The 18,881-nt window shown below is 31.2% G+C and overlaps 1 protein-coding gene across 4 annotated transcripts in view; it reads right to left on the bottom strand.

Moving 5' to 3' along the window:
- The window catches only part of LOC146995120 (2',3'-cyclic-nucleotide 3'-phosphodiesterase-like), a 61,934-nt gene that overhangs the window by 7,464 nt on the left and 35,589 nt on the right, over positions 1-18,881 (bottom strand). For all 4 annotated transcript variants that reach the window (XM_085825621.1, XM_085825618.1, XM_085825617.1 and 1 more), the window contains 2 exons: positions 13,189-13,345; positions 1,409-1,613 (listed from right to left, as the gene is read on the bottom strand). In XM_085825621.1, the coding sequence (XP_085681747.1) occupies positions 1,409-1,613; positions 13,189-13,345 (362 nt within the window). The remainder of the gene's footprint in view (positions 1-1,408; positions 1,614-13,188; positions 13,346-18,881) is intronic.

Here is an 18,881-nt window from a genome sequence, read left to right as displayed (position 1 = left end):
GATTATTTCGGGCATGACAGTTAAAAGGTTAAACATTACTTAGTCACAAAATGTTAAGAGATGGGTAGCAATACTGTCTTCTTGCATAGAATTACTAAATTCATTTCACTTGATATAATGCAATCACTATTGTAATATCATCCAAATTATTGGTTGTTGAATACCAAGTTTGTGCCTATTTTTTGGGGGGGGGCAACACACTAATTCATCTCCAACTTTCTCTACTTTATCCTTAGAAATGCTCAGCTGTTTGAGGATCATGCCTTTACACGTGACCAGTCTTTGAATTGTCAATACCATTGCAGAATGCTTTAGTCCCTCAATATATCTGTAGTGCACGGTTTTCAAAATGCATATTACATATTAATAAAGGATAAAAACTTTGAGCATTTAAAAACATAAAATGCATCCAGCTGTAAATTCACAGTTTTGGAAATAGAACTCATGTTGGCTACATGATGTGTCACAAGAAAATTTGAATGTGCAAATAAAAAAATTTAAGCTATTTTATTGTGTTACATTATTAGCTAAACCACAAGCAATCCATAACTTGGAAAGCAGAGTATTTCAAAATATGATGAATCATTTGTAATATTAACATACCCTTGAAAATAATAATGTTAACTAACTTAACATTTAAAATTTAAATGATTAACATTTTAAATTGTCTTGCTAATAATCAAAGATGCTGAAAACTACTGGAGTCATATATTATTCATGAGAAAATATAATAGAGTAATGTAAACAAAACATATTTCATAAGCTCAACAACAGTAATAAACCAATTCAAAACATCAAATAAACAGAGGTTACATTAATAAATGACATTTCAAAGCTGAAAGAAAAGTGCTTTTAATAAGCCAGTTTTCTTATTGTGGGAATTTTGTCAGTAAGTGCAATTACCCCCAACCAATACATAAGAGAATTTTAAAAAATAATACTACAAATAAAGAAATATATCCTTCTAATATTAAATTGTACTTTGAAGAATTAGAAACTGCATAAACAGGTCTGCAATTTTTTAATTTTAAAACATTTTTATTTCTATAAATATTATCTTACAATTATCTTAACCTACGCCTAGATAGCGTTTGTAAATTAATAATTAGATAAAGAATTGAAAATGAATTTAATTCCCCTTCATTTTTGAAGCCATTAGGCAGCTTTCAGTTTGAACTGAAAACTTCAATATTTCTAGTGTTCTATTATTTCCAGGGTATACATAACATAAATACAATGAATTTTATTTAAAAAAATCATTACTTCTATAAATTTATTAGAATCTTTAATATGAATTGAAAAAAAAATTAAATGCAGTAAATAAAGGCAATATACAAATATCAGGTTTACTAAGAGCTAAAATATACATACATATATAAACATATATATATATATATATAACCAGTACCTTTATCATAGGAATTTAAAATACGACAAAATTTTCCATCTCCAAGCAAGGCATCCAAAGAGAGTTGTAGTTCATTCAGAAGGAAACAGGAGTCATCTGAACAAAGGAACCAACCAGTTACAACAGGTGGAACATGCTCCCACTGTTTCAGACGGTTCTTAAAATAATCTTTTGTTAACCCTTTAGTGTTACTTTTGGCCAAGATCTAAAATGGTATTAAAATCAAATACATAAAACAATCAAAAGTGCATACCATATGAACATCATAGTCATATGATGTTTTCTCTTTTACAAATCTTTCAGATAATAGTAAAATGAAGCCCCCCCCCCCCGAAAAAAAGAGGGTTCTGTACTGAAGTATGAATACATGATAAAGAGAATAATTTTTAATTATAATGATGTGAAAAGCGTTCATAATTATAAACTAGATATGTTGATATATTACTGAAAATAAAGATTTAAGTTAGTAAAGCTGCGTTCACACTTCTCCGTTGGGGCATCAAGCGGCAAAGTGTAAAAAAAGCACTTTCCGTGTAAGCCAGTTTACACCAGGTCGGCAACTTTTGCTTAAAAGTTGTCATATGCTCGCACTAGATGGCAGTTTCATATTGGAAACTTTGGGGAAAACGTGAAATTTTTGTGTGGTATTTTGACTTTTTACGATTATAATTTTTAATTAAAATGGATTTAATTTCTGTTCGATTAAAACTTATTTTACATCTTGCTTTGTGTAAGAGAAGCAGAATGCAGAGGTTTTTATTAATATGTGAGAGATGACTGCAGTAAGGAGATGCAAGTAATTTAATTGAAGAAATGTGCTTGAACACAACGAAATTTCTTTTAATTACTTTTGTATGACACCTCATCAATTTGATGAATTTCTAGCGCTCATTGAACTATTTATTCAAAAGCAGAAAACTAATTTTTGTCAAAATATCCTAGAAAAGAATCGATTGGACTGTAGGAATAGGACATCCCAGAAAAGGATTGTTGTTTATATCTAATTTAATTTATTTATGAATTTTGTTGAATGATAATTAAAAAATCCTAATTGTATGATTCTATTTTGGAGAGTAAATTTTTCATGTAGTAGAATACCATAAATGTTTTATGATGTATGAACATCTTTTAATTGGTTTAAATAATGCAATAAAAATGTATATTTTTTTAAATATATGTAGGATTTACAGCACTACTAAATTAAATATCACACTTAAAAAAGGAGTTATTTTTAAGTTAATAAACAATATCAATTTTTTAAAAAAATATTTGATAGTTTCTGCCTTATGTACATATTTTTTACCTTAAATGTAACAGTAATTACTTCAATTAGTCATTCATATATTAATGAACAGCCACTATCTAAAGGTTTATTTCATGAGGTCACTTTTATCTAAAACTCACTGAAGTAACTGCATTTTATGTAATACAGTACAAAGCCTTTAATACGGACGTCCATAAACCGGAATGATCTATAATCCGGACCTCAAAGCTACAAGCTTCCTGGGCATATGTAAATGCAATATGCGTTTACACATGTGCATAACACGTTTACACATGCCCGTTTAATGTATAACAGACAGTATAAGCTAGGCTAAATTTATCTAATTATCTATTTCAGTTAATGTTGCAGATTGCATTGTTCCTTAATCTTCTAATTGGATCCGGCTTATTATTTTTTGCAGACTGTTAGAGCAATTTTATAAAAAGCAAGCTTGAACATTCGATCATGTCAAAAAGAGTTTCCGATTCTGGAGCTGCCAAAGGATCTACAAAGCAAAAGCATGTTTCGATGTCCATCAAACAAAAAGTGGAATTGCTGCAAAAAACGGATAAAGGCATGAAGAAAGTGACAGAGAGGTTAGTGAAGATGAAAAAATTTCGATTAACAAGTTAGTCGGTATTCTCGGCACAGCAATTACAGGACTTGAACAGCAGAACTTTGTAACTGAACAAGAAATTATGTCTGTTTATAGAATTAAAGAGAAAGTATTAGCACATAAAACGAAGCAACTTAAACAACTCACATTGAAAGAAATGCTTAATAAAGTAAACAAATAAATATTAAGCTTTTTTTTCTAAATTTTGATACCCTTTAGATCATAATTGCTCTTTATTTCATAAATTATGGTTTCACATTTTTAATTTTATAATTTCTGCATGCCATCTTACCAGATTTAAATTGATGATCTATAATCCGGAAAAACCCCTAATTCGGAATCTCCGAAGTCCTGACGAGTCCGGATTAAACACTTTGTACTGTACTTCTTTTTCTGTGTTAAATATTGAATTCCACAGTTAGCAAATTTGTTAATGCTCATGCAAAAGTTTTTTTAAATTAATGAACAATTATCAAGATTAAACCTGTCGAAATGTGGTCATGCATGTTAAGAAAAACAAACATGAAGCCATTAAAATGCATAGAAATATTACATGAAATCAGCTACATACTAGCGAGCTTCTTTTCTGGATTATAGTTTTCTTAATTTCTTTAAACAAATGGTTTACTCATCACCACTCGTTTAAAATTCAGAACTCACTAAATTTTTTAATTAGATGAAACAGCAACTTTATACTAATACTAGTATCACTTTTGCTAGTCTCGTGTCAGCCGAAATGGAATCAGATCTTATAAATTATACCAAAGGCTCGTTGTCAAAAGAAGGATAATGCACACAATGCCGAGCAAAAATTAGGTTTGTATGAATGATGAATAAAATGAAAAATACAGTCAAAAGTCGTTAATCCGGACTCGTCGGGACTTCGGCGATTCCGGATTATCGATTTTTCCGGATATAGATCATCAGTTTAAATCTCGTAAGATGGCATGCAGAAATTCTAAAATTAAAAATATGAAACCGTAATTTATGAAATAAAGAACAATAATGATATAAAGGATATCAAAATTTACAAAAAAAAAAAAAATAAATAAAGCTTAATATTTATTTGTTTACTTTATTAAACATTTCTCTCAATGAAAGTTGTTTAAGTTGCTTCATTTTATGTGATAATACTTTCTCTTTAATTCTATAAAAAGACACAATTTCTTGTTCAGTTACAAAGTTCCGCTGTTCAAGTCCCGTTAATTGCTGTGCCGAAAATACCGACTAACTTGTCAATCGTAATTTTTTCATTTTCACTAACCTCTCTGTCACATTCTTCATGTCTTTATCCATTTTTTGCAGCAATTCCACTTTTTGTTTGTTGGACATCGAAACATACTTTCGTTTTGTAGATCCTTTGGAAGTTCCAGCATCAGAAATTCTATTTGACATAATCGAAATTTCAAGTTTACTTTTATAAAATTGCTCTTACAGTCTGCAAAAAATAATAAGCCTGATCCAATTCCAAGATTAAGGAACAACGCAATCTGCAACATTAACTGAAATAGATAATTAGAGCTTACACCGTCCGTTATACATAAAACGCGCAGGCGAAAACGTATTCTGCACTTGCGCACACGCATATGCGCAGTAGTCAAGGTCTTACGCACACGCGTAAAACGCCTGTGCGCATGTTCCAACGCGGCGCATGCGCAGAAAGTTTTTAGCTTTGAGGTCCGGATTATAGATCATTCCGGATTATGGATGTCCGAATTAACGACTTTTGACTGTATATGCAAGTTTCTTGTGCCCCCCCCCACAAAAAAAATTCATGGTAGGATAAAAAAAAAAGTATATTCGTACCATCATCAAAGGTAGGAAAAAGCAAGGCCTGAACCTGCAATACAAGCCCCTACTAAAAGCTGAATCTTATCTTTTACTTATCTTTGTAAATTTACTTACCGAATCTTTTACCTCCGCGCTACGATACCTTGCAGGTAAGCATCGTTTTCACACTTCACCTTCAGGAAACTAAAAAAGCATCTGGGCTACTGTGAAACTAGCCCTAATATTTTCTGAAAATATTTTTTTAAAAAATACCAATTTCATTACAACACTACTCTGGTGATGCTTGAATCCAAAATCTTTAACTCAAGAAGCCAACGTTTTATCCACTAGGCAACAAGAGCAACCTTAAATTGATGTAGATATATTTTTAAAATTCATAATCTGAGATTTCAAAATCCATCACTATTTTCGTGGAACAATCTATTCCTTTAGATTATTCTGTAAAAATTATCAACCATATATCATTTTTGGTTGATTATTAAGGTTTATTACCATTAATAAACTTGAGAATTTTCCTTTAAATAATTTATAAAGCTATTTATTCTATTAGCGTATGCATTTTTTTAAAATTTAATCTGAAATTTTTATTAAGATTAGTCCATTTTACTTTTTTTTTTTCCATCACAAAGAATTTTTTAAAGTGCAATCATTTAAAAACCATGGTATAAACTGTACATTTGAAACAAGATGCCTGAAACTGAGGCATCAAGCGTAAAAATGTTAAAATTGTGTCAACTTATGCGGTCTTCGGCCATCCGGCAAATGCTACCTCTGAACTCGCTTCTGATTGGTTAATGCGTTGGTGTAAACACAGATTAAGAAAAGCATGTATTTGGCCAAGGTCTAAAATCAAATACATTAAACAATTAAAAGTGCATATAATAGCATATTTATAGAATATATGTCATAGTCATATGATACTTTCCTTTTTACGATTTTTTCAGCAAAATGAAGCCCCCCCCCAAAAAAAGGTTCTGTACTAAAGTATGTAATACATGATACAGAGAATAACTTTTATTAATTATAATGGCATGGAAAGTGTTCAGAATTATAAGCTAGGTATGTTAATATATTACTGAAAGTAAAGATTTAAGTTAGTAAGAAATGCATGTATTGCTCTTAAATCACTCAATTTCTTAATAAGGTATAATTTTAATATTAAATTACACGTTAGCATAATAATGTTATGTCGTCCTCTGAAGTCCTTTCCTAATGTCAAAATACAACAGCCCCCACAATTTTAACTAATGACCAAATTTATTTATTTATTTATTTATTTAAGAATTAAATTTTCAACACATCACATATTTAGTGAACAGTTGTCCTGATATGACTGTTTGCCTTCTTCATTTCTTTGAAAGCACTTAGTTCTCCTATAATGGAGACTCAAATTAATAAACTACAGCAAAATATTATCAAATTTCTACTGAAGTGTGAAAAATTCAAAACACTTACATTATCTGCAAATGTTATAATTGTACTTGAATTTTAAGTTGTTAAATTATCTACAAAGTTCTCATGTCTTTCTGTATAAAAGGAAAAAGTCAAAAGGAAAATCTTTTATTCAATGAAATAAGCAACTTATTTTTATAAAACATATTTGCCAACTGTTATTCAGATGCAACATTTTATCTTAACAGAACTTCACAAGCTCCATTCATAGTTAACCCTTTAACTGTCAAGTTATTTTGATGATTTGCGTACACAAATTGTCAAATTGTTTTATTGCAAAAAACCAAATGTTTAGTACAAAATAAAATATACTTAAGTAGTTAAAAATTGATATTTTGACGTACATGGGTAAAATTTTTAAAGTTTTGTAGCCACTGCATATTTTCTTTGAGGCGGCTGTCACTCAACATGGCAGTTGCAAAGTTCGCTTCTAGTGGAGCATTATTTTCTAAAAATGAAAAAAATTAACTATTTTCTAAAACATAAATAAATATAAGTGAATACCTATTAGTAGTCCAGTAATTCAGTCTTGTGTGGTACAACTGGAAACACTTTTCCAAGCACAAACCAACTCCACAATCACTACACCAGAATCGTGATTCCTTCCTTATCTTTTCCCCATTTTTATCCTTTTTCGAACAACACACTTTGCACTGTCTTGTAGGCTCACGTTTCGCAGGAATAGGAGGAAAATGGGATATAAAATGTCGTTCAGTAAGACGGGCAGGGTTATCTATTGTAGGTGGTCTGCCAACATTCTTTTGTCCAGAAGCTGCATCATCATATTTATGTAAAAGCTCTTCTACAACTTGGATTCGAAATTCTAAAAATGTAATACGTTTCCCAACTACATTTTTATAGAGTAAATATGAGTTCCAGAGTACCTTGTCTAGTAAATGTAAAAATATCTTTTTATAATATTTTTTCTGACATTTTCGGATTGTTGGATGAAAGGATATTTCCTGATCACAGCGATCTACACCACCCATAGTTAGACCGTAATTAGAAACAATCTTCGGCTTGAGTATATCGCCATTTTTTATTTTTGAGGCTGACCATGGAAGTATCATGAATACTGCTCATCAAACACACATCCTTCATCTTCGGTTGAAGAATCTAAATCATCTATATAACATTTCAAAGAACTGGACGCTATTTTACAACAAAAAGATCCCATGCACCTTGAACCAAATAACCTCTAACCTTTGAAATCTTCAGTAAAGTACTGTCATCTATTGAACTGAGCGCACATTAACTTTTCCCGAAATACAGTCGGGTTTGACAAAGAGACGAAGCCGAAATAAACGCCTCCCGATATATATTCGGGTATAACAATACGATGCACTCAAAAAAAAAAAAAATTACCCTGAGTAATACTCGGGCATGACATTTTCGAACCCCAGTGCTGTGCCCGAGATTATCTCGTGCATGACAGTTAAAAGGTTAACTTCTATGATTATTATTAATATGAAAACTGATCCGGGTGTTCTTTGACTGCAATATTTTATTTCTTAAAAACTTCTCATGCTTCATATTCTATAATTATCATACATAATAAAATTGATCCAATTTTTGCACTTCATTCAAAAAGCATTTAAAAGGGGGATATGTTGAAAGGAAGAGCAGGGGGAGATAATGCATTCCAACTATACACCAGCACTTTTCTGCTAGCAAACAAAAGATTAGGCTTTGTTCTTCTGCACATAATAACCATTTTAATAGCTAAAAATCATACTTACTTTTAATTGTTCCTAGTGAAAGGCAATAGCTTTAAGCAGTATTTGTTATCCCATCTTTCGAGAAAATTTCTGGTGAATTACAGCTTTATTATCTGTAATTCATTGATCTCAACAAAGACTGAGCAAAGGGTATTTTGGGCTCAGTCCCAATACTCTAAAATGTCTTCGGTTTCGACTACAAAATGTGTATTGTTCAAACTGTGTTTCTGCACAAGTGGAAGGTTTTGCAGGCCACAATACAAGTTTAAAAAGAAAATTATAAAACATCCACCCAAGTTGACAAGTGTTTATTAACTAAAAAATATTGAAACATCTTCGAAAATTAATCAGGAGTTTCCTGCCTGAGCTGCCAATGTTCTAAATGAAATAAACATATCCTTCAAGGACTGAATATACATATTACAATAATTAAAAAAAAATCAATGCACTGGTTTTAAAACTTAACATATATCATCATATGTTAAAGAAGACGACATGCAATCCTTTGCAAAAACTAAACAATTTTCTAATAGAAAATAAAATTCTTAAAAATTATATAATGGTGCAACTCTTCCCATTAAAGAAAACGACAAGACAATATTTCTCAGAAGAAAAAAACTAAGTATGACTGCATAAAAAAATCTGTTCAAGTATGCCAATGAAGGAAAGAGAAAAACTTATGGTTGGTTGGTGTCCTGTCCTTTGATAAGCCAAATTGATCTATGCCTGGAAATTACTGCTTTTGCTAGTTCCACTGTCTCCTTGGAAAAGAAATATACAGCTTTCCATTATACAGCTCTCCTTGGAAAGGAAATTTCCCCAAGCTTTGGAGAGCTGCAAGTATTGCTGGATAGGTAAAGGTGCGTTCTCGAGAAAGCTCCGTTTCGGGGTAGTTTCTACAAATTCTACATGACCTGTTACCATCTTCAATATTCCTCTAAAATTGCAGGTTCTCGATCTAGTAATGGTCTTTGCAATTTCTACGTTTTCACCAACATCGCATATCTGACAGTCTTTCTTAATTGATTTCTCTTTTGAGTCTATGTCTGGAAATGGTATTAGCATCCTCTAAAGTGATGTAGGATTGAGTTGTTGAGATTTTTGCCTTTTTTAGCCAGTTACCTCGTTTCCATCAATTCCAACATATGCAGGTATCCATTTCACAATGCATGTCTTTCCCATCTGGTTGACTGTTTCTAGGCATTGGTTTACATTCTGGGCGAGTCTTGAACGTCCTCATCAACGTTTTAGCAAATTCAATCTTAAAACGCAAATTTTTAAGTAAAAGCAGCTCCTAAATTTTTGGTTGCAGATTCATGCAGAATACCTAGAAGTTTCTCACTCAGCTATCAACATTTTAATGCCATTCAAGACAATGTTAAATGAAAAATCTTTCTCAGCATATGTGGCAGTTATAACATAAAGTACCTTATAACATATTGATCTGTTTTAAATATTATTTTAAGATATACTTTTTCTAAAGGTTGATAGGGTTCCCTAATAAACCTCTAAGGGTTCCATGAGTTTGAAATCACTGCTATAACTCAATGAATGTTTTCTCATCATTGAAATTGTTGTAAATAATATATTGTCACCAACAGTTTCAAAAATTAAGTCATTTTTAGAGCATTTTAGAAATATGCCATACAAAGAAACTTAATCATAAACTCGTAAACTTTATCATATTGATTGATATAGCCTAACTTACAAATGCATTCCACAATAAATAATGGACTTTTATATGTTGAACATCTTTGCAAAATCTCAAGATACTTTTTTTAATCATTCTTTTACATCTGCAGTATTTTCCTTATTGCTATGTCACTGTAAAACATATTTAATATGTCAAAAATATTCATGCTTCCAATATGTAACCTGCAAAATCACTTTTTCTTCAATTTCAAAGATTTATGTTTTTGTAAGGCATTTTTTATACATAAATAAAAGAGAGATACATCAAGAAGCTACTAACAGTGAATGTTAAATACATTTGAAACAGTTAAAACTTCCGTAACTTGTTGTAAACTAAAATTGCTTATACATCACTTCTCTTTCACAGTAAAATATACAATTTTTTAAGAAAATGAATATCATGAGCCGAAAGCACATTTTTTCAGTATAAGCTTTATCATGTTAAAAACACATAAGAGAATTTCAATTAATTAACAAATTTCTACTTCAGCACAGCAAAAGATTGTCTATCTGGAAAGGTCAGGAAATACCTAATTCTGGATAGATGAACATATAGAAAATGGAATTCCCATTAAAAAAGACAAATCAAAAGGAAAAATTTTCATTTTGAAATTAAAAAACTATCATGATTTTTGTTACCATCTTGAATATTAAAAGCCTGCATTTAAAATTATATAAGATTTTGAAAAAAATATACATTTCAGTCATAAAAGGTGATGTATTTCAACTGTTACGAAATCCCACAGAACATAAAAATTTATCACCAATCATTCCAGTAGAAGTTTAAAATAAATACAACTATTTGGATAGATAATAAAGGGATGAAAATTACTCATTGGCACATAAAAAAACTGAATTACTTATCATAATTTTTCACATTATATGGCTATTGTTTATATGTTTTCAAAGTTATGTACCATAGTTAAGACACAATAACATGTTGAATAAATACTAATTCAGAAGTCAAACAACAAAAATCAGCGTTATATTTTCAAATTTTCAAGGTAGTTTCGATGGTTTTACCGGAACCACCACCGTCAGCTGCAAAAGCACAAATGAACGAGATAGGATATAATGATCAGATTAAAGCCTGGACAGATAATAAGCTAGTGGCGCCATCTGATGATGAAACCAGAACTAAAACATAATTTCTTTAACGGCCGAAGACAAAGATGGATTGGAATTAGGATCTTTAACTAGAACAGAAAGATTTTTTTTAATGTGAAATGCCTCTAGAAAATTCAGTTCTCCAATGGAAGATGTTTTTTGAATAATTTTGGCAGCAGAAAAATTGAAAGTGTGATTTTCAGACCAACAATGTTGAGCAACAGAAGACTTCTGTGTTTCCTTTTTTCTAACATATGCCTCATGTTTCTTGACGTGAAATTTTAAGGCTCTCTTAGTTTGGCCAATGTAAATTAAACCACACTAGCAAGGAATCTTATAAATACACCAGGAATTCATATCCGGAATGGGGTCCTTGAGTATAGAACTCGGAATTTTATTGATGGGAGAATAAACGACCCGAAAGTGAAATTTCTGCAAAATATGTGCAACTTTATAGCTAATTGATGGAAAGAAGGGAATGACAACAGAATTTTTATAATCTCCTAAAACAAGAGTGTGCTTTTTAGTGTGTTGAGATGAGATTATTTTAAGATATACTTTTTTTTTCCCATCTGGTTGACTGTTTCTAGGCATTGGTTTACATTCTGGGCGAGTCTTGAATGTCCTCATCAACGTTTTAGCAAATTTAAAAAAACGCTTAGAAAAAAACGCTTTTTTCTACTCCTTTTTTAAATATATTTACTCTTTTAAGAATTTTTTAACTGCTTGATTAATAATGTCGGGTGAAAAGCCCCTGTCAACAGCTATTGCTTTTAAATAATTTAGTTCTTTATCAAGGGATAGTTTGGAGGAGCAAACTTGAACAGCACAGAAAACATAGGAATAAAATGAAGCTAACTTTTGTTTAGTCGGATGACATGATTTAATGTGTGGTGTAAGGCAAACCGATGAAGGTTTACGGTAAACCATAGTATTGAAGTTGGATGTGTTATGTGTGACCCGAATGTCGAGAAATGGAAGAGAATTGCAAGTCTCAAGTTCAAAAATATCAAAGTGAACTGAATAGCAGGATTAATAGAATTCATTGTTGAAAGAACTTTATTTAAATCATCTTTATTACCTTCAAACAGGGTAAATGTATCGTCTACGTAGTGGAACAATACCGGGAAGTTTAAAGTTTATGCATTATTTAAATGCATTATTATGAATCAAAATTGTTTGAAACTTTAAACTTCCTGGTACTGAATTATGTACCATGTACCATTCTGAATTATGAAGTTTTTTTTTTTGGGCGGGGGCGGGGGACATCTGGATCCTGTAACTTTGAAAATACTCCACTTCATGCAGTCCTAAATACTAAATAATTTTTTTTAATGAAATGTCATAAAAATTAAGCTGGCTTATCGAGGATTAACCTAGTTTAAATTTAAACCAAAACAAACTTGTTATGATTGTGTTGAAACGTCATTACTGGCACTATATCACACTGTGTACACATTAATATTAATATGAGCTTTATAATGACATTAAAAATCTCTCACTAAATTTTTCTATAAGATTCTAGTAACTTGATCTTTACGGTTAGTGGATAATGCTGGATAATGGAGTTTTTACTGTACAAGCAACCTTTGCTAATTATTAATGAATATCTAAGACTTGTCAATAACTTCTAAAAAAATTATAATTTAATAATAACCAGTTATGAGATATAGTACATGTCTGTTATGCGACACAAAAGGCTTCTTCATGTGCTTATAGGCGTACAAATAGTTTCTTGCATATATCATCAGAAAAATCAGTGCTTTACGATTATCCAAATCGACAATTCATTTGTGACTTAGCTGGAAAACAATTTTATTTGGCTAATTTTACTCATAGGTTTATTGTTCTGTTCATAAATAATAGTAAAAGCATTTAATAAATTTTATGAAAAAAAAAAAAAAAAAACGCTTTTTTCTACTCCTTTTTTAAATATATTTACTCTTTTATAGCTTGTGGATACTGTTTGTTTAAATATAAAGCATATAAATTAACACATACTCTTCCTGGTATGGACATATGGACATTTAAAAATATGCCCACAATAGAATAATTCAGTCAAATATTGTCAAGAGTGTAAATAATCAGAAAGTACAAAAAATCATTTTGATTAATATAAAATACACAATTAAATATTTACCTCAGGTGATACTTTAAATTTATGCGTTGTAATTGCCATAATAACAGTATAATCAAATTCAGCTGCAAAATCCAAATATGGCTGAAGCTCAAATTTTCTCATGTGCGTGTTCCGTACAACAATTGGATGGTTATTCTTTTTACAAGCATCTGACACTCTGAAAGGTTAAAAAAAAAACTCTTACTATTTCAGGTATTTATCCTTATGACAATTCTCTATCAGAAAGATAACTTGAAAGTTGCATACAAAATTCAATAACAAAATATGTTAATAATAGCTATTATAATCATTAATTCCACACAATGAACACAAAAGATTCTTGGCTTTTATTCTTACGGTCATACTTCCAAATTCAACTAGAAATGACTGTGAATAAAGATATACAATACAAATTTTGAAAGATCCCAGATGTCCAATAACAGAATAATCTATTGTTTAGATTCCCCCCCTCCCACTTTTTTTTTTTTTTGAAAACTTGCTTTTTATCATACGGTGTAGAAATGGAGAATTAAGATATTCAAGAAAAAGAAAATGGACTTTAAATCAATTTTTCTCCATTACTTTCTGCGCATGCATCGCGTTGACGCGTAAGACCTTTATGGCTGCGAATATGCGTGTGCGCATGCGCATAATACGTTTACGCATGCGCGTTTAATATATAACGGACAGTATGAGCTAAGCTAAAATTATCTAATTCAGTTAATGTTGCAGATTGCGTTGATCCTTAATCTTCAAATTGGATCTGGCTAATTGTTTTTTGCAGACTGTTAGAGCAATTTTATAAATAGTAAGCTTGAACGTTCGATTATGTCAAAAAGAATTTCCGATTCTGGAGCTGCCAAAGGATCTACAAAGGAAAAGCATGTCCATCAAACAAAAAGTGGAATTGCTGCAAAAAATGGATAAAGGCATGAAGAAAGTGACAGAGAGGTTAGTGAAAACGAAAAAATTTCAATTGACAATTTCACGCTGCTCTGTGGGGGGGGGACGCAGCGACGCGCAATGAATTGGAAGTTAATCTGTCAGCACTATCCTTATCTTCAGGGCAGATGTTTTTATTTTATTTTGGCTTATAATTCCTTACTAAATGTAGTATCTCGTCTCGATGTACTTTTGTCTCTGATATGATTTAAATCAAATTCCTCGTCATTATAATTCGCTTCCAATAGCGAAGAAAGTGACACAGAGGTTATTGAAAACGAAAAAATTTCGATTGACAAATTAGTCAGTATTCTCAACACAGCAATTATAGGATTTGAACAGCGGAACTTTGTAACTGAACAAGAAATTATGTCTGTTTATAGAATTAAAGAGAATGTATTATCACATAAAACGAAGCAACTTAAACAATTTATATTGAAAGAAATGTTTAATAAAGTAAACAAATAAATATTAAGCTTTTTTTTGTGTAAATTTTGATACCCTTTAGATCATAATTGTTCTTTATTTCATAAATTACAGTTTCATATTTTTAATTTTAGAATTTCTGCATGCCATCTTACTTGATTTAAACTGATGATCTATAATCCGGAAAAATCGATAATCCGGAATCGCTGAAGTCCCGACGAGTCCAGATTAACGACTTTTGACTGTATATATAAGAGCAGGTTCCTATTATAGAAAAGCAAAATGAATGGAAGAAATTTTCAGTTTAAAATTATAAATACTATCAACTTATTTCTTATAAACATGAATATCAAACTAAATGCCACTGACCATGAAAGTTGGTGGCAATGTTGCCAAACTTGCACAAATCGTTCCAGCAGGAGTTTAAAGGAGCATTGTTCTTTATTTTTTAATAAGATAATTAAAAAATACAAGTTATGGATATAACACATAAAATGATTAGTCACTTATCCCAATTTCTCAATTTGCATTGTCATTATTTGGTCATTTTCAAATAAGGTTGCTTATCAAGCTCATTAATGTACACTTCTCCTGGTGCCAAGATCTTGTAATTTTAAAAATACTTTACTGCAAGCTGTTTCATAGAAAACAGATTGCATATTTTAATCATCCTCTCTCCCATATGCAAGGGTTAGCTGGTTGGTTTATTAGGTTATGGTAAAACACACTGCGGCTATCTGTCTAAGAGAAGGGATGCCTTCATGGAGGACTTTCTAAGGGAAACTGGCTCATAAATATGTTATTGAGATAACCATAAAAATGCCCATGTGGTCAACCTGTTCACCAAGATTCAACCCCACAACGAACTACCAGTATTCAGCAACTTTTACTGCTCAGCTGCTGGTGGGTGTCACACATGCAAGAGAAAAAACAGATAAATAGCAGCTAACTTATATCCCTCTTTATAAAAACTAAACCAACTTAACATTAATTAATCTGGTTTATATAAAAGCAAGGTGAAGACCTTGTGATTGCATTGCGATACCATGTTCATCCATTACAGGCACTAAATCACACTGTTCGGCGACAACTATCGTATAGGTGCTTTATGTTGTCTTTATAAGTCTTCTGTTTGTTATGTTTTTAAAAAGAAAAGTTTCTAAAATTCTAAAATTTCCACTTATATATAATATTCCAGGCATTTACTGTCCAAGTAAAACGTTAAATCTTCCAATTAACAGAATATGCAAAGAAGCGCTAAATGAAGTTGATATAATTGAAGTCTTCCCCTGCAGTGACAATGCTCCAATTAATGATGAATTAATGGATGGTAAAATCTGCAGAATAGTTTAAATCAAGAAAATACCTGCATCTAGTCTTTGAGTCACAGTTTAATTTCATGAGGTGATTATTCAAACATAGCCTTTCTTTGCTCAGAATAGAACACTTCTTTCCTTAAGAAATATGACAACTACTTATTCATCTCTTGCAAATCCAAATCATATAAGTCCATTCCTTATCTCCCCAAAAAGGTTAAAAAAACTGTTAATTGCATCTGGAAAGATGTGAAATCAAACTGGTGGCATGTGCACCGAAGAACTATGCCAAAACAAAACAGTGTCAAGTTGTAGGACTTTAACAGAAATATACTGCAAAATTTTAAATTTTACAAAATATGGAAAGAAATGCTAAATGAAGAGGATATAACTGAAGTCTTCTAATGCAGTGAGAATGCTCCTTTCATCAATTAATTAAAAAATGGCAAAATCAGTAGTACAGTTTCCAGAAAATACTACCACTGAAGGTTGTTGAAAAAGTTTTAGTTAACTATTTAGGGAAATGCTGTTACAGAACTAGAAAAATGAAACTTTGTAATAACAAAACATTATGCCTTTGTAGAGAATGTACTGATACAAAACAATGAAACCACTTTAACAGCTTTTTTTATATTTTTAATTTTATAATTTCTACATGTCATTTACTAGATTTAAGTTAATGATCTAAAATCTGGAAATTTCTAAAACGCAGAATTGCTGAAGTCCTGCGGAATGTGGATATTGTACTGTATAAACAACATATGTAAAAAGGCTTTATATGCCAAAATATACTTCTGTATTCAATATGTGTGGAAAATGCTTGCAGGGCAACTTTATTTTAAAAATAAAAGAATGTTATTTAGTTATCTAGTTTAGTTAGCAAAATAAATCAAATTACACTCGCACCTAATCCAACACTCCTGTCTTTCCTGGGAAAACTGTAAGAATGCTTCTTTCAGAACCTGTCATAAACAGGTCATCACATTCTTTTCGGATTGCTTGAACTCTCAAAAAACATTAACCCTATAGAACAAACTTGATAATCTGGATTAGAAGATAATGGTCTGTTTCTGACTAAAGAAATCCAAACTTCTGCACCAAAGTACAACATCATACCAAATGTAAACAGATGCTTTGATGTTGTTTGCATTACAAAGCAAATTAAAAGCAATAAAAAGACGATTGTTCCATGTACCTTTCTCACTCAATTTACTTTAAAAAAAGAGATAACTGAACAAAAATAAAGAACAAAATAAGAAATATGACTAAGAAATAAAAAATTATTAAAAAATGCAATTAAGAAAAGTTAAAGGTGCAAAAAATCGAGAATTGTGCATATATTTCACCAAACAAGAAGAAATTAGTGTAAGTAAATTAGTCAAATTGTGCTGTTCCTTAATCTCCTAATTGGATCCAGCTTATTATTTTTTGCAGACTGTTAGAGAAATTTTATAAAAATTAAGCTTGAACTTTCGATTATGTCAAAAAGAGTTTCCAATTCTGGAGCTGCCAAAGGATCTACAAAGCGAAAGCATGTTTCGATGTCCATCAAACAAAAAGTGGAATTGCTCCAAAAAATGGATAAAGGCACATTCATCTCAAAATACAGACACTGGAAGGTCAGCTGTATATGACATAAGCAAAAAGAAAAAGGAACTTTTTCAATTTTTTGTGTATTCCGACATTCAATTGACAAGTTAGTCAGTATTCTCGACACAGCAATTACAAGACTTGAACAGCGGAACTTTGTAACTGAACAAGAAATTAGGTCTGTTTATAGAATTAAAGAAACAACTTACATTACAGCAACTTAAATTGAAAGAAATGTTTAATAAAGTAAACAAATAAATATTAAGCTTTTTTTTTTTTTTTTTTTTTTGTAAATTTTGATACCCTTTAGATCATAATTGCTCTTTATTTCATAAATTACAGTTTCATATGTTTAATTGTATAATTTCTGCATGCCATCTTATCAGATTTAAATTGATGATCTATAATACGGAAAACCTAATCCTGAATCACCGAAGTCCCAACGAGTTCGGATTACCGACTTTGTACTGTATAAGAGCCCTCTATTACATTTAAAGAAATTAAATAATGAAGAATCTGCATAAATGTATGTACGTTTCTCGAATTGTGATAAAACAATGGTACCTAGAGCCTTCAAATTTTGAATAAAGTAAGTCTCCACCCAAATATGGGCATCTGGAAGCCCAACTTTGGAATTTGTTTTATTACCTATTTCATATTTTGTAAAACTTTTAACAAATTCGTGATTAACAATCTGTTGTGTACATAACTGTTTGATCGCATTATAAAAATCCAGGTGAATTATTTTTCTGATTTAAAAAATTCTTGATTTTATTTAATTCTTAATTATTATTTTAATAATTTAATTTTGGGGAAAAAACAGATGCTTCTAAGAATATTATTTAGCTTCAAAGAATATTATTTTTTTTCCTTTTATTTGCAATCTTTGATTCATTGTGAAAGAAGCAGAGAAGGGAGGCGATTTTGCTAAGTCATGATTTTCACAGGCTGTTTCGTCATTTAGAATGTTCTAGAAGAAATTTCTTTTGTGCAATTGACCTTTAGGACAGGAAGTACGTGACAGGAGGGGTCAGAGGTTGCCACTTAAACTTCGATATAAATCATCTGGTATTGGCGATCGGGGTCCGGTCGTTGGCTAAGTGAAGAGGGGCGTGCATGTGGGATCACCCTAGTTCTGACATTCGGGGAAAGAAACGCAAATTTTCTCCAAATTAAGGGGGCGATAAATGAAGCCATTGTGGGAGCCAATGTTTGTGAAGAAGACGAAGAAAATTCGAGTTTGAATCACTTTTTGACTAAGACTTGGACTTCGAACTTGCTCTTGGGATGAGCGGTAGAAAGGGGGAAAAAAAGGTAGTTCGTCATCGAGCAGTGTTTCCGGCGGGGAGCGACAATTATGCTCCGCGGCCGTGGGTTCCCAAAAATGCGAGGGAAAAAGAAAAACTGTTGAGTGAACAACAACAAAAAAAAAAAAAGTAA

The sequence above is a fragment of the Stegodyphus dumicola genome, chromosome 10 (genome assembly GCF_044657685.1).
Source record: "Stegodyphus dumicola isolate Sdum_Otavi_A_Nest chromosome 10, ASM4465768v1".
NCBI classification, from domain to species: Eukaryota; Metazoa; Arthropoda; class Arachnida; order Araneae; family Eresidae; genus Stegodyphus; species Stegodyphus dumicola.
This window is presented reverse-complemented; position numbering and strand designations above follow the sequence as displayed.